General features: G+C 33.4%; 2 protein-coding genes across 2 annotated transcripts in view; both read right to left on the bottom strand.

Moving 5' to 3' along the window:
* Window positions 1-89: 89 nt before the first annotated feature.
* On the bottom strand, window positions 90-4467 carry Atg10 (Autophagy-related 10). Its single transcript, XM_088270340.1, has 2 exons — window positions 4020-4467; window positions 90-1100 (listed from the first exon to the last, which is right to left on the bottom strand). Exons 1-2 carry the CDS (start codon window positions 4373-4375, stop codon window positions 875-877), a joined length of 582 nt encoding a protein of 193 aa, XP_088126466.1. The 5' UTR covers window positions 4376-4467; the 3' UTR covers window positions 90-874.
* Window positions 4468-6972: 2505 nt separating this feature from the next.
* LOC148303221 (NF-kappa-B inhibitor cactus-like) overlaps window positions 6973-27873 on the bottom strand; it is a 28584-nt gene continuing 7683 nt past the window's right edge. Inside the window, exons 3-6 of the mRNA XM_088270322.1 lie at window positions 27336-27495; window positions 9138-9226; window positions 8440-8688; window positions 6973-7875 (exon numbers count right to left, since the gene is read on the bottom strand). Of these exons, the coding sequence (XP_088126448.1) occupies window positions 7810-7875; window positions 8440-8688; window positions 9138-9226; window positions 27336-27495 (564 nt within the window). The 3' untranslated portion in view covers window positions 6973-7809. The remainder of the gene's footprint in view (window positions 7876-8439; window positions 8689-9137; window positions 9227-27335; window positions 27496-27873) is intronic.

The raw sequence follows: 27873 nt of genomic DNA, 5'->3' as shown, positions 1-27873 counted from the left end.
TACCATACAAAAAAATTAAACTTCTGATTTTTTGGAAGTTAAAATAAATAATGTCATTTGTTCAATTATTCTGTTAATAAAATAAACTATTTAATCTTAGATTTTGCATTTTTAATTGGTTATTTTTTATAGTTTACAGAGACGGATCTGACTGGATCAACAATGCTTTACGCAGCTTCAACGGGCTTAAAAGAACTCAAGTTTACGAAAATAAATCTTCAATTTACGATTCCTAGAATGATGATTCTAATTCCAATGTGAAACGTTTTATACCAACCATCATTATGTTCGCAAATTCTCATATAGTTCTGTTACTAACTTTAATGGCTGATTTGTCGCAAAAAAATAAATTAATTTCTTAATTACGTAACTCCATTATTTCTTGTCATGTAAACACTTTTTTTGAAGATACAATTTATCTTATTTATTTTATTTTAAATTATAATAAAAAATAATTCTCAGTTGGATAGATCACAAATATAGTGCAGAAAGTAACACTATAAAATATGAACATTCTTCAGTATGTATATATAGGGTACTTTCCTCTAAAAGCAGGGACTAGGAGATAATGCTTCAGTTGGTACATTCGCAATATGTATATGTTTTTAAAAACAAATACATAATGAAAAGTATAATTGAAGTTTTTACTGACTCTTACAATTTATTTAATATTCCTTACGAAATACAAGTGGCACAAAAGTTGTGACCCAATGTTTGCTATAATTTTGATAAATGATATGGGCCAAGTGGTCGCCGCCTGAATTGATGACGATAAGAGCCCGATTTATGGCCATCACTCTTTCCAGAACTTTTGTGCCACCTTGTATATTCATTTAGGGGATAAATTACATCATGTTCATATTGAAACCGAATCTCAATTATCATGGTTGAATGCATAACCAATGTCTAGTTTTAATTTTACCATAGGTCCGATGGCAGATAGAAATCGAATTATTGGATTGCTGTCTTCATCATTCTTACCATTTATATTTAATATTTCTGCAGTTTTACATGGATGGACTGTAAAAAATGGCCTTAATAATATCGGGTGATCTTGCTGAGTGACTGCTGAGTAAAGGTTGTGGTCACTAACTACAGATCTGAAAAATGTTAAAAAAATACTATTAAATTTTTATAAAAATATATAAGTAAGACACCGAGTAATGCGGGGTACAAACTACAGAAAGTTCCGACACTGAACAAAACAGCCTTAAGTGAGGTCTTGTTAACATGTAAATACTTATATCTTCACGTTTACAGAATACTGTATTACTATCATTATATTTCGAAGGCACCGCAAAACTGAATGTAAATGTAAGTAATAAAATTGTGATCAATCTGGAGGAGTCGCAATACTACAGTGAAATACTGAAACAGAGTTAAGCAGGATATTACCGTACCTACATATATACATTACGCTCTTACTAAGGCAACATGTAGAAGATATGATTAACCCCTTACCGCATACTGGCTCATATATGATCCAAAATAATCTTTCGCCGTAAAAAACAACAAAATAATAAAATATTTCTTGTTTCCGGCAATAATACTTAAGTTTTATCTATGATCTGCATTACTAGTTGTCAAACTTCTTGCTAGATGTATCTGATTGTACTAGATGTGCGTTCGACTGTTTACAACTGTCGGTTTATGATTTTCTGCACAAACGTGATATTCAAAAGTGTTTTTTTTTAAAGTTTTTTGTTTGTAAAACGCTATAAAAATTATATTACACTGGTGTAATCTTATTTGCATCGGCTAAGTAATAAAATGATCACTTTTATATAAAATTATGGATAATATTGTGTAAAATGTTTTTGGTCCATATATGGTCCATCATGCAGCTAGTCAAAAAAAAATTGCACATACGGTCAAATAAGTTATATAATGCCAATAACCAAGTTAAGTGTATTTTTATCGATTTTAATTATTTTTTAAATATGGACGCTCGTAATTTCTACAACACTACAAAATATGCAAGAGAAATACCAAAGAACGGTTTTGACAGCGAGGATGATGTGTCAGATAATGAGGATTACCCCCAAATGAGTACTCCCAGAAATGTAATTATTTTAGAAAGCGATGAGAGCAGTTCTGATGAAGAAAACGAAGTCCAAGAAGCTCCTTCAACTTCTGCTACCAAGAAGTTTGTGTGGGGAAGTCGAAATATGTGTAAATCACCAGATGATATTGCATTTTTGGAAGATCTAGAGTTTCCAAATGACTTTGACGATATAGATTCTCCTTTTCAATTTTTAAAGATTTTTTTGAAGACGACATTTTGGAATGATAGTTTTGGAATCACGGTTGTACTCGACAAACCAAAGACCAGACATTTCAATCGTATTTTCGAAAAATGATATAGAACAATTCATTGGAATATGATGATGTCTATAGTACAGTTACCTTCTATACGTCATTATTAGAATCCTGATCTAGGTAACCCATTAATTTCCGAAACCATGACGTGCAATAGGTGGGAGGAAATCAAAAAAATGTCTGTATTTTGCCGACAACTCTGTAATGGCAACTCCAGATTCTCCAGATTTTGACCCTCTTTACTTTCGTAAAGAGGGTCAAAATCTCCTAATCGGCCAAATTTTTTAGGCTGATTCTTTCTTTGTCATCTGCAAAAAATGCAAAATAAACTTATGTCTGAATAAAGACAGGAATTGCTACACAAATTTCCATGAAGAATAGCGGTTTTCGATTCCAAGCCATGTCATGTACTTCAGTATTTTTTTTACTACAACTGCATGGCGTGCCAGATTTGGACCAAAATAATTTTTTGTATTTTATATAGGTAAAAATAATTTTTTTGAAAAATAAAAAAATACGTGTCTTTTTTTTTCATAATTTACACATCATATATTTTTTTCACAAGTTTTAAAAAAATCATGCAGTAAGGGGTTAATGAAAAATAATTTCTTTAGGAGCAGCCTTTCAAGATATTTTTTAAAGAAAGTAGTTTAAATATTCATATACAAAAAGTGGAGGATATCAAAATTATTTTATGTACCTAAATTGCTACAGCTTCTTTTTTTTATGGCTTTTCGCCCTTCTAGAGTGTTCTAGCCAGCGTTATTTTTTATTTACACTTTTTAAATTTGAATTTGAAATATTAGTATTCTTGTTAGTGGGGTTAGTTTTATTTGTAATGTTAGTTTAATTAGTGAGTTATTTAACATTTATAATACACCTTTCAAAATTTATACAATCAATTTTAATAAATTTACTAATATTTTATATATATGTTGGTTAGGGGAGGTTAATAAGTGGGAAATGGAAGGTCAATGCTGGAAATGTCTGAAAGGAAGCTCGGGTAGCTGTCATTTAACAGGCACCCAGAGAACATGTGATCCAGGTCCTCCACTTCAAGACGACATTCACACATAGCAATATCCCGGACATGCATTCTAAACAAGTGCTGCAGTTTCAGAGGGGTGCATAATTTTTGTGAGCTTGACTGATGATTTATCATATTTATAAAATAATATTGTCCCGTGGTTAGTGTCGCAGACTCTTGAGTCAGAGTTTCTTGGTTCGAACCCACTCAACCACAATTTGATACCTATTTCTAATAATGAGCCGCTTAGGCTCACAGAAATAGTATGAAATTGAAGTATTTTTGTAAATAATAAAATTACAAATATTGATTTTTTATTAAAAAAATGTATTCAATTTTTTTTTTAAAAACACAGATTAGTGAGTAACATGTTTTGTTTCTTTTTGTATAAAACATATTTGGCAATCTGCCACTTCTCTCTAACCCAAATTAATCTGAACAAGTTAACAATAATTTTTAAAGAAAGAAAAAATAAAACCCATGACCAGAGGAAATTAATCAAAACAGAAACATTTAAATAAATAATAAAAATTCTAAATATCCATGTATTGTGGACTAGTTGTCAATCTAAAATAATAGTCGCGAAATATTACATGACATTACAAGACACATGTACTAAAAACAAATGAAATATTTTTTTAAAGATAAAACATCAAATATTATTTTTTTTTACCTTAATTGGCAATGTTCCCAGACTTCTTCTAGCCTCAGCAAACTACCATTTTCATTCCAAACATTAAAACACAGCACAGGGACGTTGTAACTTATACTATAATACACGTGATATTCCCATCTCAAAATTAAATTTTGGTTACTAATTACAGTTTTCTCCTCGGTATAATTACCAACCTTTTCAGATTCATCAAATGATATACATTTAAATGTTCGTTCAGTAATAGTTTTCTTTAAATATTTTGAACCTAATTCATCCGAATTTCCCTCTAAATTCCAAGTGTCGCCCAATTTATTGGATATGTTAATTAACTTTCCAGCAAAATCTAAGAACATTTCCCACGATAACAATGACATTTTGGAAAAAAATATATCAATAAAATTCTTGCGATAAAAACATAAGAATCCACTTAAAACTTGACGTCACAGCCTAACTAATTTATGCTTGACGTTTAACTGTTTACTGAAATGCACGTTTGACGTTTTGTTTAGAGTTGCTATAATTAAAAAAAAAAAACAGGAGTACAACGTTATAAAACTAAAACATTAGGGATGTGCAAGTTCAGGACATCGATTTGATGAGTTTTTACATTGTTTATATATAAATAAAAAGTAAGCTAAACTGGCAGTTCATAAAGGAGTGCTAACACTGATGTATGAAAGCTGAATATGAAATATGCGAAAGAAAGATAAAAGTAGACTGAAAAATTTGAAATGCATGTCTCATGCATGCAAATCTCTTGGATGAATGTGTGGAAAATCGATGTAAATCCCTTTGGCTACCAAGACTTTTGCGCGTTTCATCCCAGAAAGACCGCGATTTAACCACAAATAAATTGTTTTACTTTTCTATTACTTTTAACTGAAACAAAATTGGTTTATTGTACATTGTTTTTCTCGTTTCTCTTTAAATATTTTGTAAGTTTAATTTTTGTAATATTAAAACTAATTGAAAGATGTAAATGATCATTAAATTCTGAATATCGATGTATAACTTATTGGAAAAAAAATATAAGTAGAAATTTTTTACACAACCCTTAATTAATGAAGAAATCCCAAACATACTGTCCAAAATGTATCTGATACTTTTATAAATCATGACGTCAGATCCGATGGATCCAGCCTTTCTCGCTAGAATACCTAAAGCCGATATATCGGATTTTGGTAGCCAAAGGGATATATGGCAGAATTAAAAATGAAGATATTAGAAAGGAAAGGCTAAGTTTGGATTGAAAATTTTGAGCATGATTCTTTGAGGTGATTTGGATATGTGAAGCGAATGAATGAAGAGAAAAAGACAGTATTTGGCAAATATGGAAGAGGAAGAAGAAAAAGAATGGCAAAACATAACGAGGACGGCCAATAAAGATTTGGCAAGACTATCAATTTGTTTCTAAAATCTGGTTGCGTTAAAAGTGTATGTAACCTTAAACATATCTGCCTAGAGAGATAAGTGTGGCATTTCATTCTCTCTGCCCACCCCTGTAAAAGTGGGGTGATGGTAGTATTAGTAGTAAAATGAAAAAGGTTAAATATCCCAATTTAATATTGTTACATTATCACTGGATTTATTGTTGTAGGGGTTTTTCCAAGCAAATTAATATCTTTGTGCCTTAGTGGCATTGCACTCAGATTTGAGTTAATCAACGCTCTTGGGAAAAACCCAAATTGTCAAATATTAACTATAAACGAAATATAATATTTAATTATTAATATGGAAATAATGAAATTTTTCATGCTTGAATGCCAGTATTCCGCACAAAAAAACAGGTCAAATTTAATCTATGGGTGTGAATAATTGTATGATTACTGATTCCTTTTCATCTTTGTTTGCCAACAATAATATCAACCCTCTTCAACAAAACATAATAATGGCAGTTAGGTGTTTTTTTAAATAGTAAATCTAGTTTAAATAAATATATGTACAATCTCAAAAAATCACTTTGAAGCGATCCTTGACGAGCTGGCAAGAAAAAGATGATATTATATTTAGTATAATTTCAGGCGTAGTTGGTTTGACTCATGACTGCAAAACAAGATGCTTATTGATTTGATTACATTTCAAAAAAGAAGGAAAATTAATTTTGTAATATTTAGCTACATCAGTCAGATTAAAGAACACATATGTACATAAATAAATATATTGTGAAAATATTTTCCCAAATCCCCCTGTATTTTTAACGAATTACAATCTTCCGTCTGAACTAAGAATTTTTTATTTAAATCGGCCTGAGCACCATTTAATTTTTCATGCCCTCTTTTTCCATTCTTTCTGTCCTACTGAATTTTTGTAATTGAATTGCTCATATTTCATGTGAGAGCAATCCATTAAGGGTTATTTTTTCGTTAAACAAAGTATTTACAAAAAATAAATAGTTAATTACCTGTGATATTCATTCTTTTTCTACTTCTTTATACATTTCTCCGACTCTTATCCGCATCTAATGTAGCACTGCATCAGATATATGCAGTATTAACTTGATCATTAATCAGTCATGAATTTTGGGTGTCAGTTTGCGCAATAATCAAATATCAGACAAAAGAAAACACTGATATTTATTTTGATTATTCGGATGTTGCATGTTTGTATCGCGCCAACCCAAGAACTGCTCCTGCGTTTCGACTTGTTTGATCAGAAATTCTTCGAAAAATTAACTACTTTTATAAAAAAAAAATTGTTTTATTATTATAGTTTTATTATAAACTTGTTTTTTTTTTAAGAAGATTTTTTATACATTTCTTATTGCTTCTGTTTTGTTCTTTTGAACAGGACAACTTTTAAATTATGTAAACTGTTAAAATAGAACTAAAAATAACATAATATTTTATGTTCCACTTTTTAAAACTGAGCATTAAGTGGCTAACCAGTCCACGATGCTAGCAAAATGTTGATTTCTTGGACTGAAAATGACAAAAAAAGGAAAAAAAAGCAAGTGTATAATAAAAATACAAGGTAAAAATATTTGCGTTTTTATTTATGGAGTAACATTGAATTGCGGAACACAAATAATATATACATTTTATATTTCAGCTGCTATGTGGAACTTTGTATGTAGCAGTAAGTATGCAGTAAACAAATACAAAGGCAGTTTCCACAGTAAACAGAAAACTTTATTCAGTCCATTAAACTAAATACATATTTATATATATATACAAGTTTATTTCTCGTATTTGAGAAAGGTATTTGGAATAAAGATTTGTTTCTGATAATCTTATATTTGTAATACTAATTTTATACAGTCATAACTTAGTCTAGAACTATAGGGAAGAAGTACAAATACTATGTAAACCTGCGTAGACACAGTACATAGTTTAGTTCTTAACAATAATAAATATAACCTCATTACATTGTTACAGTCATCATGTGCATTTCCAAATTACACTTTTATGTTATAAAAGAACAATGATATACCTACCCTACTGATAATACCCAAAATAAGGATTTTATGCAACATTAATATTTTATAATGTACATTGGTATAAAGCTATTTATTTTTTCTAATAATAATTAAACAAAATTGTAGATCAGAGGAATGAATCAATCATGAGGTAAAAGATGTCAACTAGAATGACCAAATAGAAAACCCTGGAAACGATACTATGAAGTTGTTGCAATAAGAATAAAATTTTGATCTTAACAATATAAAAATATTTGATAACAATGTAATAATGATTGTTAGAGGAATAAGAGTGAAGTAGTCGCCATGTCTCATAGCATCCTTCCTCCATCTAGCGGAGTCATGTGACCCTCGGATATTGGCAGAAGATAAACACACGAGATTACTTTACACTCAAGCCACGTTGATTTCTCCCCCTCGAAGACCACTGTTGAAATAACTTGAACTGCCAAACTGGAACTAGAAACAAAAAAACCTCTTTAGTATTCCACAGTATTCCTTGTTTCAGTAATTTCACACATCTATGTGTTAAGACATTATATGTCCGCTAACCAATATATTGCACTGATTATCATATTGCACCTTAAATAATAAATGGACTAAATTCAAAATTAGTAAAAATCGAGTTCTGCATCTTTTGGGTTGTCATGTTGTCAAACAACTTTGCTAGATTGGTATCATAAAAAACATTGATATAAAAAATACACAGGTGTTACCAGATGCGTAAGACAATTTTTGCCTTACGAATAAAGTATATTTACTGCTGAGCGTGCCATATATGTACTTATATTTCAAAAGTAGCTATATCCAAAATATATCAATTGGTAAAGAACAGTGAAAAGTTACAAGAGAGAATAAAACTTTCAATACTGGGGATAGTAAAGCACGACTCTGGTCGTCTTTGATTCGGTCTATCCATCGTATTGGACTTGGACTCTCCTCCTTTATCCTTGTCGTACCCAGTGATCCTAATTTCTTTTTCTCTTGTTGTAAGATATCTATAATAATTAAGTATATATGTACCCTAGAGTCGTAGTCACTGTCGTCACTGTCAGTTTCAATGTAGTAGTCATCGTCATCACTCTCATCATCGGGGCCGCCTGTGTAGCCGGCGGCCAGCAGCTGGTCGCGGCCGAGCTGGAAGGCCGTGCGCCCCGCATACGTGCGCGCACCCATGACCACCAGGGGGCACTCCGTCACCAGGTATCGCAGCAGGCCGAGATCCTGGCGCTCGATGGCCATGTGCAGGGCCGTGCAGCCGCTCTTGTTCTCCTGTTGGATGAACCACATATTACCATTTCATACGAGATACACATGCTAAGTACACTGGGGGAAGGCCGAGCATTATTTATAACTTCTTTTGTAATAATACTGTGATTTTCGTTTGTTTCATTTCATTGAATTTTTATTTTATAACTAATAAAGTAGTAGCGGTGCAGTGTTTATTTATATTATGGCTTTGGAAAGATAAGGAGAATCATTGGAAATATCATCAATAGATTTCACTTTTAAATTTTCTATGTAAAACATCTTAGGAGTTTAGTTTTCTATGGTAAATTAAATGCACCAAAGTAACTTTTACTACTTCAATTCCATCCTAAATGAATAATAATTTTCTAATAATTTAAATGTTGAAAAGAAAATGGTTTAAAGCAATAAAAATATATTCATTTCCCTATTATATTTAGTACAGTGAAAAGGAAAAAAAAGTAAATACTTACAGCAGCATTAATATTTGCTCCATACCAAACAAGATGCTTCAGCACATCAATGTGACCTCCAAGCGCTGCGAGGTGGACACAGGTTTCTCCTAAAATAATTTTAAAAATAAACAATAAGCAAGTTTGCACAAAAGTTTTTGAAAACAAGTTTGAAGGCGTCAGCAATAATCATTTATTTGTATTTACTTTATCATTACCATTTATTTATTAGGTTGTCACAAGGGGTATTAGATACAATCGTGAGCTTGAAATCATCATCTTTAAAAATTATTAAGGAAAACAAAAAAAATTATCATTTATCAACCATCATTTCATTATCCATAGTAAGAATTTAACATATGGTATTAGTATGTTATATTAATTAACTATATATTGTGATGGATTAAAATGAAAAACTGCTAACTCCTTATGGTTCCCTGGGAAATGAAATGTTTTACACTATAACTTTATATAAACTAGCTGTATATATAGTTATAAAACATAAACCTGATTTTTTTTTCAAGATTTACGTAGTTTTGTTTGACCTCGAAATGTAATCCGACAAAATATCCGACACTTTTTATTCAATAGGAAAAATTAGAATTAAATTCGTTAAATCGGTCCTGGTAAAACTTATACTATATTTATTTATGAGCCACATTTCGTCAAACGGAAAAATGCATAAAAATAATTCGAAAATAATTATTTATATTCTCATTTTCTTTCGACTTTTTGGGGAGAAAAAACAGTAACTGAGTACAAACAACGATCATGGGTGATTCCGAAATTGCCAAAGCTGTAGGATGTTTCACGGAAAGCCACTATCGAAATTCCGCGAACTTTTTTGACTAATGAGTAAACAACTTGAGGAAAAATTCGAAATATGCCATTTGAAATATTCATATCAGCATTATATATGTCCAAAATGTTTCGCCAATTATAACATATACATAACTTTGTATGAAGTAAATAAGCATAGGGCACCGCATCGGATTGACGTGGTGTTAACCTGGTCGGTGATTTGGTAACCTGCGCTCCAGATATGTGAGAAGAATGGAATATATTTGTAGATACAGATGACGCAAGTTAAGTATTTCAGGGCTCACATAACTGCTATATGAGAAAAGAAATGGAAGAGGAATAAAACGTAAATAACAGCAATGACTATGGTACTCGGGGTTGTCGTGAAAAAATATATACATAATTAAATTTATAAATTTCCGTTTTTTGTCATCGATATTTTTTTCGTAAATCACACAGCGAGCGTTAAATTTATAATACAAGTATTTACTTTTATTTAGCAATATAAAAATAAATAGTAGAGAAACAGACGCAAATAAAGGTTAAGTATTCTGAAGTATCCAGCTAGTTTAGAGCGCTGTAAGTGGCTGTCCATTCCGCGCATCCAAAAATTTGCGATTATCCTTATCTTAGCCGTACGATTTCATCGCTTGTATTACGAGGTATTGCCACAATTTATCGTTTATCGTGTCGAAAAAAATAGGTGAACGATATACATCGATAGAATACGCGTCGTAAAGGGACACATTTAGTATCGCACGAAAATTACGATTACAAAAAAAAAATTGTCTTTCAAAACATTTAAAAATTTCCACCGAGGATATATTTTTAGATAAAGTAATACTAAGGCAATCGAATACAATTACAGTAAAAATGATAGGCAGTTCCATTTGACCTCACGAGAGCGTTCACATATACGTGTTCATATATACTTTGCGACGACTGAATGAAATCGGGGGGAGATTTTTTTTAAACGTCGCATTTTTGTACAAATGGGTAGGTACTGAGATCGCGTAGATCAAACCAAGTGGGGATCATAGATTCCAGGTCGCCAGGAAGTCCACAAGAGGAGCCGTCCCGTGTGGGGGGCCCGTCACGAGGGCGTGAGTCAGGGCTCCGGATCGGGAGCATGCTATTTCCGTGGCCAGATTCCTCGGCATTCCCTGCTCTATTCCTGGACGGGGGCGGCGCTTGGCAACACCGTCCACCAGGGTTTCCCACAACACGTCACGGGAATTATTTATTCGGAGTATTATTTTTAGCAAGAAAAATAAACAGTGGTCCGGAATAGATAAACCGAGAAAAACAATCCATTAATTCTGAGGAATTTGCAGGGTTCATATTAATACTACGCGGTTGTGCGCTTTTCTCAACAGCGAGGTTTTAAACTTAAATTAATCACGTAGACAAGTAAATACGAACATATTTTTTCGGTTTTGCAAAGTAAATACCTACATAGGTATACTCAGTGGCGTGCACAGAGAATTAAGGTAGGCAGTAAAGTAAGCTGGGTAGTACTTACTAGGGTAGGCAGCAAAGGTAGGTAATAAGGTGAGTAGGTACTACTTGGTAAGGTAGGGTAGGTACTGGTTGCGTTTTTATATGTCACGCGAGTAAGTTAGGATAGGCACTGCTTTCGTGCCTATATGAATGCACGCCCTTGGTATACTGTTGTCTAATAAAAGTACATTTATGTTATATTAATAAACTAAACGGGAGATTGTCAAGGGGTGGGAATACATATCCTGACTCGGCAGTAAGCGCAAAAGCCACTTGAACGTTGATCAATCATCAGTAATTCTCAGAAGACATCGCCCAAAAATTTACGATTCAATATAATCTACAGCCGACCTATTCTATCTCATAATTTACCAGTAGAAAAAAGTCATCATAATTTTTTATGCTAGTCACACAACCCACCAGTTTCTAATATCGATAGTTAGTTGGATGGTAAAACTATTCGGTAACGGTTATATCATTCATACATGCCCAAAGAAAGGCAACATAATAGTGTAGTGTAAACCGATCATATGACCTTCACTGCGAAAAGTAATAAAATAAAGTAAATTTTAATTAACGATTGCTGGAAGTAATCATAAAACTAAAAAAAAAACGTAACTAAGCTAACATTCAAAAAAACTTATCTCTCGAGTTGACGAGGTCAACTTGTAAAGTGCCGGTAAATTTTGTGAAAGTCATCAAATTGCCTAACGAAACATTGTCAGAAGAGCGATCATTTTAATAATCGAATAGAGTAATTACTAGATACTAACATATGCGAAGCGACGAGTCGAGTACCGAGGTTGCGGACTGCCAAGGAAAATCAGGGCTGTTTCAATCGCTAGGAAACGTAAAGATTATACTATATGGAGCATTTACGGGCAGTTTGCGATTGAACCGCGATCGTAACATACACAATCCATTATTTCGAACATGTTAGAGAACCCTGATCGGCCGGTCTATTTGTGGTGGCCGTGTGGCGCGGAATGCGCGCTCGTTGCCCGCGGCGGGGTTTTCCCAGACTCCGCGGGTTCGGGTGCGCGCGTGGCGAGGGGAGGAGGCGGGGGGGGACCCGACCACTGGTTGAGAAGAAAATGTACGGAGTGCCGAACTCGAGACTCGTATGTGGCGGACGCAGAAAATTCCACTTTCCATCGGTCACTGCTACTATTGGCCCGTAACTTGTAACGTCACCATTGCCCGCGCCGCAAAAGAAGGCATAACAAACAAATATCTCGAGCGCTATATCTATGTAGATGAATGAAATGTATTCCCATTTTGTTATATATTTGTAGAATTGAGTTCCTGACGGAGCAATATTCAGTTTCAAAGTCATTAGAAATAAAAGTCCCGAAGTAAATTCAATCCAAAATATTGCTTTTCAAGGAATATCAGATACGGTCAAAGCCGAGCTCTAGGTGTGTTTGTATTGTGTATCCATACAGTTATAAGGGCACACGTTGTTTTCAACACTTCGCGCACTAGCGATGCGATTCTGTTAGTATTGCGCTCATATCAACTCTAATGGCGGTAGGAAATCGTACCTATATTCATATTAACGCATCGCGTCGTTTTAAATAATTTGCGTATATCAGAAGAAAAAAAATCGATTCGGTAAATGTATTTCAGTCGACGACCTTCATTCGCCATTTTGGAAGTTAGGGAATATTTTTATCGTGTACTTATTCTATATTTTTTTCATATAAAATAATAAAAAAAAACATGCGATATGCAACTTATTTTGGTACACTTATTTTCAACGGCTTTGTTATCTCTATAATATGGTCACAAATTATTTATAATAACTAAAAAGTACAGTCAGCACAAAAGTACAATGCATTTGAAAATCAACCTCTTGCACGTATCGATATTCAGATGAATAAGATGATATTGATAATTTCTCTAAAAGGACCCTCCACACGCATTTCTATTAGACTAAGCCCAGTAGTAATGATACAAAATATGATTATAACGAGCCTGCACACAGTAGCGATAGCGATGGTGCCTTTTGTTTGGTAAGTTGGTACAGAGAGTCGAGATGCGGTTGCGATATACCCATTACTCGATATCCAAGTATAGCACACGGATGGAGTATATTTAGCTACAGATGTTCTTCTTGTTGCATTCCCGAAATCCCAGCGGAGAATAGCTCGAGAAAATGTTCAACGTGAGATCAATGGGCCGAAATTACTCGCAATTTTCAAAAAATAAAAAGGTTTGAAGGGCAAACGTGTGTGACGTAGTTATGATGAAATATGTATGTAAATCAAAGTTTTATGAATCAATCAACCACGTAATTGTCGACGTTTCGAGCGATGATTCAATCGCATTCCTCGGGGTTACCTCAAACCCCGAAAAGGGCGATTTCAATATCGCTTAAAATAGCTTCTGCATGCTAACAAAAGAAACACGTCTCACAATAAATTTTAAGAAATAGTGGTATTTACTAAGTAAAACTTAAATTAAAAATCGATAGATTTTACCACAAAGTAATTGCCAAATTAAACCTTTGTTTCACAAAGCACACTTTGTTAACACACTTTGTTTCATCCTAAATTTCTAAATCCCTAGCAGTAGATTAAGCAGTTTTCTAATTGGTGGATGTAATAATCTGATCGATATCACACTAGATAATATAGTTCGATATCGAAACTTGAAATAATACAATAGTTATGCTCTTCGGAATATGTTACTAATTTTCACCATTAAAGATCCGTATGCATCCTTCTAAACATTAAATATGCATATAAATTGTAAGGCGCTATGTTTGTTCTTATTAACAAACTCAATATATCATTTAAGTTTCTTAATAAAACCACAATTAATTCATAGTATACTGTTATTCATTACAGCTTTCAAGCTAGCTGATGGTTGGTATAAAACGTAAGTTTACTCATAATAATGAGTCACTGACCACATCAAACATCTAATAACATTATAATCTAAAAATCAGAGCTCATAAAAGGACATGAAGTCGTATTTGCAAGACTGGGTGTTGTTTTCGGTGCAGAATTATTTTAATTCTGGTTATCTAATGGAGGTCGATCGAACTGAGAATCTCTTTGCCGAGGTATCGCTAAAGATATGAAGATATCCCAATGAAGAATTTGCAATTGAAGGACCTCGACTGTTTCAAGCTGTTTGAGTATGGGCATGCGCAACTCCAAGGGCCTTAACCATTTTTCTTCTTCATAATTTATAGTACCCACTATCTTTTTTAAGTGAAGCGTGGAATTGTCAAAAGATGGTTGAAAGTAGACTAATGAAGTTGAAATGTAAATGATTTTTAAAAGAAAAAAGAAAAAAAATGGTAAGGTTCATACTTAAACACAATAATCAAAGGCGGCTGTATACCAAGATGGATATGCATTAAGATAACACGTAAGCATATTACAAAGTTGTGACAATATGGGTTATGAGCGGATATTTACTATACAAATCCCTAGAGAAATTAATTTTACCGCATTGCCATTGTCTTGTCATGACATTGATTGTTTAGAGAACAAATACGAGGTTGTTCCAATATGTGGGTAAAACACGATGGTTTTTCCGTGATAAATACTAAAATGAGCAAACAATACTTCGACTAACTTTGAACAAAATATATAATCGGGGAATGTTCTTATCATAAAATAATATTTTATCGTATCAAGGATTTGCAAAAGTGTAGCCTTTATCGGGAAAACCCGCTGTTGCTTAAGAATAAGACAGATAAGGTACATTTGAAATAAAATAAGTAAATAGCTTCGGTAATGAAGCTAGTTAAATTTGGATGTAAGTACTGTAAAATATATAGGAATAACAATATATCTAACTCGCCAGTTTGTCCCGATTAATAACGAGAGTAGATTGTAAAATGCCATCTAAGATATCTACAAAGGCGTACGTCTTGAAACCGAGGAACTTTCCATCTCCACGCGCTAAAAAAGTTCGTCGGTACGCGATACGACAGTTCGACGGAGATCTTTGCAGATAATTCGTTGTATAGGTTGATTTCGTGGGGCCCACTAAAGGAAATATCCACCGCAATCAGCTGGAAGTTGGAAGGTGCTAATATCGCCTCGATCATAATAAAATATCATCGGGCGGAATGTCGCAGCGCTAGCGGCTGCCTGATGACATCACTATCAGAAATAAGCCAAAACCCGGTTTTGTAAACATTTTCATCCTGGGACGAGCAAAGCCTTAATTTGTGATGTTTTTTTTAGACTAAAAGTCGCTTATTATTGACACATTTACCGGCTTGATGTGAACATGAATAAAATATTTGTTACGTTCGTATTGGCGCCTATTCGTTGGAATAACAAGTTGTCATTTCTATGTAAATACGAGAATATTCAACCGCAAGAAAATATCCTGCATCATGAAGCGGTGAAAATGCTTTCTCATCATAAAAAATGTCATAAAGCCTTTTCTGTTAAGAAAATATTTTCTTCAGGCATTTCCAAGTATGTCAAATAATTCGAGAGAATCTCGCATGCATAAATAGAAAGTCCTCTAACTTTCAACCATAAATATTGCCTATGAAGTTTATACTGAAAATGTGTGCTATCACTTGAAACATAAATAAAATTCAAAATTTGTGTAATATGGTCAATCATGGGTAGAATGGTTATTGGTACAGTGTATAAGGTACTACCACAGACTTTCATATTTCCGTCTCAATAAATTCAAATTATTTAATGCTCAAAAAACAAACAAAAACAGTAGATACATATTGTTTGAATACATAAATGTTTACATTACTTGATAATAAATACTTGTACTTGAAAAACTTGTGCACACTTGTGAAAAGTGAACACAGCTTCAAGAAACATTATTAATATATCGAACCCTAGCAGTAAATTATTTCAATATGAACTTTTTAAAAGATCGATCATTTTTGCTAGCTTGTTTTTGGTCGATTGGAAGATATTGTTTCAAATCAATAAGTCCACCAATATACTTCTAGTGCAAAATGATTAAATAAATATATTCGAATACTAAAAAACTTTCTTATCTAAGGTTAAAAGAGAACACACATCTATTTTTGGTACATACGTTTACAAATACTCTTACGTCTTGTACTGAAAACATCTGATGACCTGAAAACCAAGGGAATGAGGATTCGTCGAGGCTTACGAAATTAAAAAAAAATAGCATCGAAAAATGTAGTGACGACTTATTGAGGATAGGTTTTTCCACGCTGGAATACAGTTATCGAGGACTGGTTTTTCCGACAAATTAGATGTTTCGATTTATTCATATCAAACCTTCATAATGGTATAACATACGTTGTTTGGGACACGTATGAATTGTCGCTACACTTTAAACCTGTATCGCAACGGGGAAAAAGACCGGGTAAATATGGTAATTAAATTTTATATAGGTCCATCTGAACAATTTAATCTAGTCTAACGCAGCGTTGCCTTCAAACTTACGCATTGATAAAACGCAAAACCCAATCAGTACCACAGATCAATTTCAATACGCATTCAGCTATCGCCAAAGATGAATGTCTATCAAATAATGTGGTTTACCTATATCCGTACTCACAAACCTTTTAATATTTGACCCAGTAATGAAATCTACATATTAAAAAAATAGATCGGTCCCCATCTTCCATGTCGTATCATTATCCAGCTAAAATCTGCTTTCGCTACTGGATTTTGATACATGGCTCTGGAGCGATGGAAATTTACTAGAGCATATGATATTAACTGAATGAAGGTACGATACAGGGGGCGAGAACCGCCCCAATATGCTTTTTGTTGTTGTATGGAGTCTTAATTACTAGGTACGGTTATCACAAACGCACGATATGCCGTCTTCTATTATTTATTTTGACTCCCGAATCGCGGTTTCCAACTGACAATCTTCAGTTGCTTGAATTAATTTAATCTGATGCTGTTATTAGGGAAAACTGCAAAATCGAGTTAAATTTGGATTCTCCCTCAAATGTCTCGAAGCCATTATGGGCTTTTTGTCGATCATGCGGAATATGAAAATGAATTTATATGCATGGGGTGTAATTATTGTTTCCGCCACATATACTTACTCAATATATTTACTTTGTTGAATTTGTGAAATATTTCATCATACCTAGAATTATTTAAATGTACCAAAATCATAGGGCTTTTTTTTATACGCAATAGCGATTATTTCAACAAATGAGGAAAATTGTAAGATTGTTTTTCATAAATTGGAAATACCTTTTCAAGGAAAAACCTTAGAAACTTGTTTATGGATTTAACATATAATATCCACATATTTTTACTTCGATGGGTTTTGACTATTTGTCATTGTAATTACTCGGAAAATAAAACGACGAAGTAACACATACACATTCATTTATTTGTAATAACTTCAGGAAATAAAATTAGCAAAGTCACGCGTTCTTAAAGCGAAAGTTTTTTGGGAATTCCTCAAGTTAATGGTACTCAATGCTGTCTACTTTTTCTCTGGTTTTCATAATTATTTGTTCGGTCGTTTTTGACCTAAACATAATATGTAAATTGAAAAACGTCATTTTGAGAATGTGCTACATTCGATTCGTTGATGATTATAATATTAAGTACTTAATTGAGTTTATTTTCCTGCATTACCGCCCACAAGGTTGAAGATAATAAAAACGACATTACGTATTGTTACTTAACCTTATGTAAAGTATGCGGGGAAACTACAATAAATAATATATCCGTTGCCGACTCATTACAAGGGTGAAGTAGAAACAATGTAAACCGTCATTATTGCATTATAATAATTGTTATTAGCGGTCGGGTGTTTTCCGAAGTGACGTTTCAAAGAGATCGGCAGCCGAAACCCCAGCGGTCGGAATGGGACGACTTCGAGGAAATAGGCATCAGCTAATCACACGCAACCTCACGAAATTCCCAACGGGTCGACAGTCGACAGTCTGACAATCCGACAGTCCGACAGTCCGACAGGCCGACATTCCGTTCCGCGGACGGAGGCAGTATGTGGTGACCGCAACTCTCATTTCAGAGAATTACGGATCATACCTTTCCGAGAGGATCTAGGAATCCCGGTCGAATCCCGGATGAATAAAGGATAGACTTAATAAAGTTTGAAGAATTTTCGTCATTCAATGCCAAAAATGAATGGATCTGACTCATCTTTATCTCAGAAGTAAATGATTTTACACAATAAAATCGGTTGGCCAGAAGTCGATTAAAGGACGAGTTCCAAAATATTTTTTGGGTTACTTTTACAGATAAATTAGCTTTTCGTCGAAACATAAAATTTTGTTTTACAATTAAAAATAATAGGTAAAGGGGAAAACCTCGCGGTTCAACAGTTAACAGAAAAACATTTAAGTATGCCTGGATTTTCATTTAAAATGCGGCCATTAAACAAAATAGTAAGGAAATGATACGTAGAAGTCAATACTTATTAAGACCAATACCAGTATTGGTCATTTTGGGTTGTTTAGGTTCAGAATAAAATATCAGCCTTTATAGAGGCAAAACTGATAAAACTGGTGAATCCGATACCCGGAACATCAAAAATCGAGAATATTATGCATAAGTCATCGTTTAAAAATATTATCAGAAGTGATTCTCATGGAAAACGAATCTCGTTATTTGCTATTGATGGAGACACTGAAACTTATTGTAATGTTAGGGCTGGGATTACAGAGAAATAACGCTATAAGTACGCGGTATAGATAACTTCGTTTTCTTTTAATCAATTTTCTTTTCTGAGTTAACTTCCTAATAATACTCATCCATGAGCCTAATTCGTTAGAAACAAAAGTGCAGAAGTAAAAGTTAAAGTTATCTACACTACGTAGTCGTTAATTTTTCACTGTATTCTAGCCCAAATCATATTTTCAGCATTCAGAAAACAAATGCTCATAAAACTGATCACTACACCAATTAAACATTTACTGAATTGAAAATAATTGGTCACGCATTTTAGATTAATAGTCAAGCACGTGATTCCAACATAGTAATAGGCGATAATATAATCGTTACCCAAAATGTTTGCCACTAATTATTCTACCTGAAATGAACATTCAATACGTTGAGATAAGTCATTATATTGTAGGTAACATTAGTACTAGTATCGGTGGAAACAAATAACTATGTTGTATCAACTAATAATTTCTAATTATACTATCGTTCTTCACACAAAATAAATTCATTTTGAATTTCACATTGATATTCTCGAATTCATAACGTGTTCCATTGATTTAGCTATGGAAATAATTGGTTTCACAATATTACTATCAGACTCGTATAATTTCAATAAGGAAAATATATTAAGATAAAGAAAAAGAAAAATTGAGAAATCAAAGTGAAATATGAAAAATAAGTATTTTTATTTTTATTTTTAATTTTAAATATATTTCGTGAACCATTTTCATTTGAAAGAGAAAATTTGATTTCAGTGCTCACATCGTTACGCTTCTGGGTTAAAAAAATCATCATTAAAAAACAAATTAGGTTGCTGGATAATACTTAACTAACATAGTATAGTACTTTTCCCAAATACGTAACTAACATAGTTTTTTTTTCACTTATTTTGCGATTGTGGAAACATGTTTTCTTAAATGAAAACAATACATTTTACTTAGGTTTATTCATTTCAGTGATAGTCAACGAACTGTGGGATTGGTCTGAAGATTATGGCTCATGTGGGTATTGCGCCAATAGCATCAGCACTATAGGTTACGGAATGATATTATTATAGTTTTGTGAACCTACCGAGGAAGTAATTCTTGAGTAAGACTGAAGGCCGAATAATACGATAATATTCACTATTTATTTCGAGGAAAATAAACAGATCCAGCGGAGGAATAATAAAACGGTGATCACGAGTCAATCGGCTATAAAATCTACGCGTGCGGAATTCTAACTGCAGTTTCTTACTGCGACAGTTATCATCGGACCTCTACAAACAAATTTTTATTTACTAATTGGATTTGTTTGTCCATGACAATGTGTCGAAAACATACAACAACAAAAATACGAATACAAAAAATAACTTTGACTTCGGGCGTGTTTTTATTAAGTTAAAATCGTATTTTAAGATTTTAATCGTTTGTTCGTTTGTTAATATTTATTTCATATTAACTAATAAAACAAGAAGAAACCGAATTTTTAAAATAATATTATTTAAACGATATCTTGGATCAGGGGCGTGCATTTCATATAAGCACAAAAGCCTACACACCTTAGCTGAACTGTAATACTCATGTACATATTACTAATGTGTATAATATTAAGAATTCAACAAATCTTACTAAACTAACAGCTTTCGTACGAATTGTGAAATGTCATAATAGGCACCGCTTAAACAATTTTTCATTCGATTAAAAATATAGTTTAATTTTGTATAAAAAAACTCTGATATAGTTTAATGCGTGCAAAAATAAAATAATTATAAATATTTATAAAAAAAATAGGTTTGGTTTCCAAAGACACAAAAAGGTCGAGAGAGTATGCGTTAACCAAATGAAAGCGAAATATTGTCGACATGAAAATTGATTAACAGTTTGTCAAGCCAAAGCCATGTGATTAAAGCAATATCTCTAAAAGTTACATGACTAATTAGAATACGACAGTGGATTTACAATTTATAAACTGACATGGTTGGCTTCAACCGCAGCATTCAACAAAGACCAAAGTTCAATATCACATGGTGTGCTGACTGTACACATAAATAGTATTCGTCATTGGCACCACAGTATCTTGATTTCGAAAACATTTGCGTTTCTCTTGATTCATCTAAATTTGGGCATTGATCCCTCAAACCGCAACTCTCCACGAACACAATGGTCAATATTAAACGGCGCGCCACTGAACATACAAACATGCTGTCCTAATGAAGAACGTTATTATGAATCCCGATTACAATAACTTCCGCCGAGGAAGAAATAAAGCAATACATAAATCGAAATTGGTTTTTGAGAAACAGCAGCTAAAAATATTCGGTTTCTTTACATTTACACGAAAGCAATCTTGATGTGTAACGCACATTCATTGACATACTAGGACACGAACTAAGACGTAGATACGTTACGTTTTTAGTGGTTTAATTATTTTAAAAGATGATATCGTTTACGAAATATTGCTGAGATAAGCTGAATTTTCGGAGACCATTTTTCCCCAATCATTCATATGCAGTAAACCAGTTTTTTAAAAAATGCAAAGTATTTCTAAAAAACCGCATTTATTCGATGTTAACGACAGTTGCTGCAATATTTGACTATCGATACGAATAAAGTATTTTACACATTCATAAAAAGGACATGTAATGAGACACATATGACCGGCAGGTGAATACGTAGTCCGCAAGTCGACAGAACGGTCACAGGACTTTTACGCAGTTTACTGCTTGTAGATTATCGACCTTTCCACAGACCCGTAAACAGTGTTAAAACAGCAGTGTAACAACAATTTACCTTGTAGCGTAATAATCTTATTAAAAGTTTTACTCTCATACAAGTCTATACAAAAAAAAATTAAACGAATCCTGCCCTCATCTCTTTATTCCCTAAGTAAATTTTCGGCGTTTCGGACTCACGCCAAAAAAAAATAAAAAAAAACGAAGGAAATTTTCTATATTACGTTAAACGAAATTTTCAGAGACAATTAACAAAATAATTCTACTTCGTAGTACCTACTTTTGCCAAAAAGAAACGCGGTGCGTTCGATAGTTTTTCGTTACGTTAAGATGAATATTTACATAGAATTGAACGATTCCACCATAGAAGTGCATAGCCCGAGTGCAAACCTAACGGATAACGAAGTTATTACGCCATCCATTGCTAATGGTTTAGGAAAAACCGATGATGGCGATGTGATGAGGAGTACAAAGGCAATACTGCGCGCTCTAGAGCGAATGTAGAATAAGTTGTTATTCCACACGAGCCAATGCAGCAACCAGTGGGTTAGCCTGGCATCGCTTTACTTGTTGGCAGATAGCCGACCATCGTTAAAACTCACCATGTGAAAATACGACGGTACGTTTATGTTATCGCAGTTTTCCCCAGATAGCGGGATTTTCCCGACTCATTGGAAAAAGCCGATAAATTCATTTTACGCTCTAGGCAAATAATCAATTTCATGTAAAAATAATGATTTTGCAAAAATATGAACACATAATTTATGTTCGTGGGTCTTATTTTCAAACGAAGCTATAATCGAAAACGGGCAAAAATGACATTTGATACATTAAAATACAAGCCAATTAGGTTTACCTTAATATCTAATTGCAATATTTGTGTACATTAATATTTATTTTATAAATTAAATTTAAAAAAAGGTATCATTATCTTGCAAAAAAAAGTTAATATTTGGAAATAACTTACGTATAAAGTAGAAATCAGATGGAATTATCAGATCTTAATCTATGGAGATATAAATATATTATATATAATCTAATATTAATATGATGATAAAAAAGTGACTAGATTTTTTCATCATAATTCCAACTTGAGTGAAAAACCAAAACTAGAGTGCCGAACTGCACTTACATAAGATTGCATTTTATGAAGCATCATTGCAAGCACTATAATTTATTAAAATAATTTAATAAAAATATATTTGTAAACGTTTCAAGTGATTTTTTGGGTTTCGTTATAAAATATTACACCCGAGTTTGGAAGAAGCCTACACTCGTATTTCATAGCATGATCAAATAAATAAAAATTGAAGAAAAAAACAAGATTCAGTACTCATTGGTCCGGGTCATCAAAAATATACAGTAATGCTATGTTATTGTTGTAATATTGAAATAAATACAAAGTTATAATTTTGAATAACTCGATATAATTATTTAAGAGTAGCAAATGTTATTTGTAGAAGATGAAGGTGAATATAATATAATAACCGCGAACAGTGTAGCTGCCGGAAGGTCATTGAAGTAAATATACAAAAAAGTCAATCCGAGGGCGAGGCTGAGCAACGTGGCTTCATTTATCAATCAACGTTCAGCCTATTGGAGAACATAAATACGAGTTATGTTACGATTACTTAATCGAGAAAAGGAGAAATGTCGTCACTAAGAGAATATGCAATAGTGAACACGTCGGATTATGACGTTCCACCGAGAGGTGTCTTTCAACGTGACATTCAAGCAAGTGGTTGAACTTGAAATGGAACGGAAGTAAAAACTTTATTTAACGAACCGGACCCGGTTTGGTTTGCGGAAAATCCCACCATAACTTGGCGAGACTCGACCCGTGCACTTTACTTGGGTAACATATCTACCTACATGCCAGCATTGTGGTCCATAGAGTACCTACCTTCTGCGACCGAGGTACGTACCATTAGCTCCGTGGATTGCGTCGCGGACTGTGAGACAGAGTTTCTAGATTCGATCCAATTTTAACACTATTTCATACATATTTTCAAGCACAAGCCGCTCAGAATTGTTTTTTTTTTGCGTGTAAAGAACACAAATATTTATTTTTAATAAATGATCTAAAGTAGTCTTCATTAGCCGCAATTCGCACCGTCAAAAGAAATGTTGACCGACGCCGTGTTAGCGTGATTGTTGGATATGGGAGTGGAATATATTTGATGGAAAAAGTGTACCAGTGTGAAGGACATAACTCCTAAGCGGAAATGCAGAAGAAATAATTAAGTAGGAAAAGGGGAATGGCACAAAGTAGTTGGGCAATCGGGGTCGCGCACCCGTACTTAAACTATCTAGTGTAACTAAACAGACAATGTGTACGAGTCTCTAAAGGTAAAAGGTAGATCAAAATACACGAATAATATTAAAAAAAAACAAGACTTAACGCCAAACAAGCGTGTCTGCTAATCTGTCTTCTCTCTCCTAATTTGGCCGAGCGAAAAAAATGGCATGATGTTAATAGCGGTAATTAGTAATCAAATATATTAAAAAACAAATATATTTTACGTCATCGCGAAGTGTTGAATAAAAATATTGATATTATATACGCCATCGTGACATGCTGAATTAAAATTTGATGCGATCGGAACCAACTCTGTACAATGCTGTACTTACAATACATAAAGATAATTTCCAAGTAGGTTTCGCATCAATACGAGCAGTGAAAGTATTTCGCTATAGTGAGGTGTAAGGAGTGGTCGGAACGGAGCTGACACTTGAACCATCATATACCATCGTATTTTGATTAGTAGTCGATTACCTTATGATAACCTATCCATTCACGTGAATGTGTTTTGTTAAACTACATAATTACGTTATGTTTGATTTCAGGGATATAACAAAATCTTCTAGTTTTCCTTATGTGTCCTTCCAAAGTAATGTAAACAATTAAGCTTCAGATGCTCATCCACAAACACGTAGACCAAAATAGGAACCTCACGAATGTCGGTAAAATACACGATTCAAGACACAAAAAAACAATAAAAATAATTTAACTGATTATTTCTACAGCATAGCTTGCCGGGGAATAAAAATACGTTTAATTTTATTTTTAAATAAATAACGAGAAAAATTGTACCCAGTTTTTTCTTCCTTTGACCAAAAATATTGGGTTGATGCAAAAGTAATGACCGTTTTTTATGATCCCAGGTAAAAAATTTATTTTTCATAAATTATGAATAGTATCTTCTTTTTTTATGATTCCATTGTATAAAGGATGCTTTCCCTCTACTTTCTATTCAGTTTTGGCCTGGCCAGAGTACAGTAATAACCCCTTGTATTTTTTCAAAATGTCGTTCGATAAAGTGCATTTACGTCATTGTTTACTTTATGAATTCCGTAAAGACAATACCGCGAGTGTGGCAACCAAAAACATTTGTGAAGTGTATGGAGCAGATGTCATCAAAGTTAGACAGGTACGAAGATGGTTTGCAAAATTCCGATCTGGAGATTTTTCACTCATTGATAAACCACGTACCGGGCGGCCATTGAAGTCTGATGACGACGAATTAAAAGTCATAATTGACACCAATCCACGTCTAACCATCAGGGAGATTGTGTCAACGATAAGAGTCAACCAAACAATCGCATTAAGACATTTGAAGCGTATGGAAATGGTTTCGCGGTACGACGTTTGGATACCTCATCAATTGTCGGCTGCCAATTTATTGGATCGTGTTTCAACGCGCGTTGCTTTGAGTGCGAGACAAAAACATGAACCTTTTTTGCATCGTTTGGTGACGGGAGATGAGAAATGGGTCGTGTACAACAACGTGACAGGAAAAAAACATTGGACTATACCTGGACAAGCCCCATTAACAACTTCGAAGGCCGAAATCCATAAAAAAAGTTATACTTTGTGTTTGGTGGAATAATAAGGGTATTGTGTATTTTGAACTCTTGGAACACGATAAGACAAGTACAGCAGAACGATATTGTCAGCAATTATCCAAATTGAACATGGTCCTTCAAAAGGATAGACCAGAATTGGTAAACAGAAAAGGGGCAGTGTTTCATTACGACAACGCGCGACCACATGTGGCTATGATGACCCAACACAAGCTAAATGAGTTAAATTGGGATGTTATCAAGCATCCACTGTATTCTCCAGATATTGCTCTTTCTGATTTTAATTTATTCCGATCACTGCAAAAAAATTTAAATGATGAAAAAAATTATTCAATAGAGTAGGTAAAAACATCCCTTACTTCATTTTTCGCATTAAAATCCACGGAATTTTATACTACTGGTATTAATAAGTTGATAGAAAGATGGGAGAAGGTTATAAGAACTGATGGAAATTTTATAATTTATTAAATAAATAATACAAAAGAAAAAAAAAGAAAAAAAATATATGTAAAAAACGGTCAAAACTTTTGCATCCACCCAATACATTTCAGATAATACAAACAATTTATTTTATTAGGCCTTTGAAGAAGATCATAAAGCAATAACATTTCAGAACACCATTTCTATCATATTATGTGTTTATGAGGCTGGGAAAATAGCTAAGTGGACGAAAATTGGGTTTATTTTTATTGATTGGCAGTTAAGATAATTACTTATGTAAAACCGATTAATTGGGTAAATTTGATCAAGAAAGTTACACTTGTGTATCTGTGTCACAACCGTCGGAAAATACTTTGGAAAATCCCGGCCTGTGTTCGTTAAAAGAACGAGCGTAGGTGTGCGTTTATAATTTTGTAACAATTATAACTCATTGTTATATCACCTTTCTCTTTTGCGACTTCAAAGAAATATGAGTAAAAATATTTAATCTTCACACGAGAATATGAACATACATTTACAGATTATCTCTTTTATTGAAATGTATCTACTTAGGACAAAAATCGTTATGAAGGAAACATTATGAAAGAATTCGCTATTCTTTATACAAAATTAATAAACCCATCAAAATTTTCAGTTACTTAAATTCACACAATTTACTATTATATCGTTTCATACACATATAATATTAAAGTAATCAGTCATATTACGACGTTTTAAAGTAAAAAAAATACATAATTGTATAAATATTTCTGTTTTGTGTAAACACAGTAAGAAAGGTATACATATAAATGTTTTGATAGTTAATTTAACCTTCATTTTGTCGCGCCAAGACGCTAGAATGCCCAAGGATACGGCTGAAGGGGAGTTATTTGTCAACCGCGCTTTAACAAAGCGCTTAGGCCAGCTTTACGAACCATGAGGTCGTATAATTTTAGTCAATCCTGACTCGCGCGAGTAAAGATTGCTCAAAAGGTGTATTTTTTTTAAAATTACTAAATAAAGTCAGCTGATCATATTATTATTGTTGCATACTTGTCAATTTCTCACTGTGCTAAACTCTACTCATTTTGCTAACATAACTTTATTTTATATTTTATGTTGTAATATTTGTAATTTCAAAATGATATTTTCTTGTTCTGCCTAGTGAGATGTTCATCAAAAAATAAAATGTGTATTGTAAAAAGTAGTAATAAAAATAGAAAAAAACTAAAGTTGCGCGACTAAAGACACGTTAATGAAAATGTATATGTTAATGAAGCTCACCGTCGTAATTCTTCTGGTCGAGCGCGTGCGGCAGGGAGCGCGCCCCCGGCTGCGTGTGGTGGGGCGCGAGGGGCGCCGTGAGCGCCAGCAGGCACTTGAGGTCCCCGGCGGCCGAGGCCAGGTGCAGGGCGGTGTTCCCGTCCGCGTCGCGCGTGCTCACCTGTCGACAACGTGCAATCTCAATGTGAACAGGGGAACATCTCGTAACGAGAATAATTCGTTCCAGAATCATTCTCGTTAAGGGAAACAATTTGTCCCATATAAATCAATGGAAAATGCCATAATGAATTCCATACCGAGAGAAATTCTATTTTGATAAAACGTTTATTGAAATGAAATTGCATACTTATTAACTATTAAGGAGCATAACAACCGGGAATGTGATTTCGATTTGCAAAAAAAAAATCGAAATAACTATGTAGTTTAATATTTATTAATGTGTATAGACATTTGTTTTTACATACGCTTAAAAATTTGATTAAAATGTGGACACAGCATTATCATTGAATACATTTGAAGAACAAATAGCAACTTCTTT

Source organism: Brachycentrus maculatus, unplaced genomic scaffold (assembly GCF_059751285.1).
Source record: "Brachycentrus maculatus isolate JH-2025_06_01 unplaced genomic scaffold, ASM5975128v1 h1tg000378l, whole genome shotgun sequence".
Classification (NCBI taxonomy): domain Eukaryota; kingdom Metazoa; phylum Arthropoda; class Insecta; order Trichoptera; family Brachycentridae; genus Brachycentrus; species Brachycentrus maculatus.
The sequence above is the reverse complement of the archived record's forward strand: the minus strand, read 5'-3'. Positions and strand labels throughout refer to the sequence as shown.

Bases quoted from the DNA above. Each gene is read 5' to 3' on its own strand.
- Atg10 (XM_088270340.1), bottom strand. From the start codon at position 4,375: ATGTCATTGTTATCGTGGGAAATGTTCTTAGATTTTGCTGGAAAGTTA. The intron at 1,101-4,019 runs GTAAAAAAAAAT...AACATTTTTCAG, and splicing joins TGGGAACATTGCCAATTAAG to ATCTGTAGTTAGTGACCACA.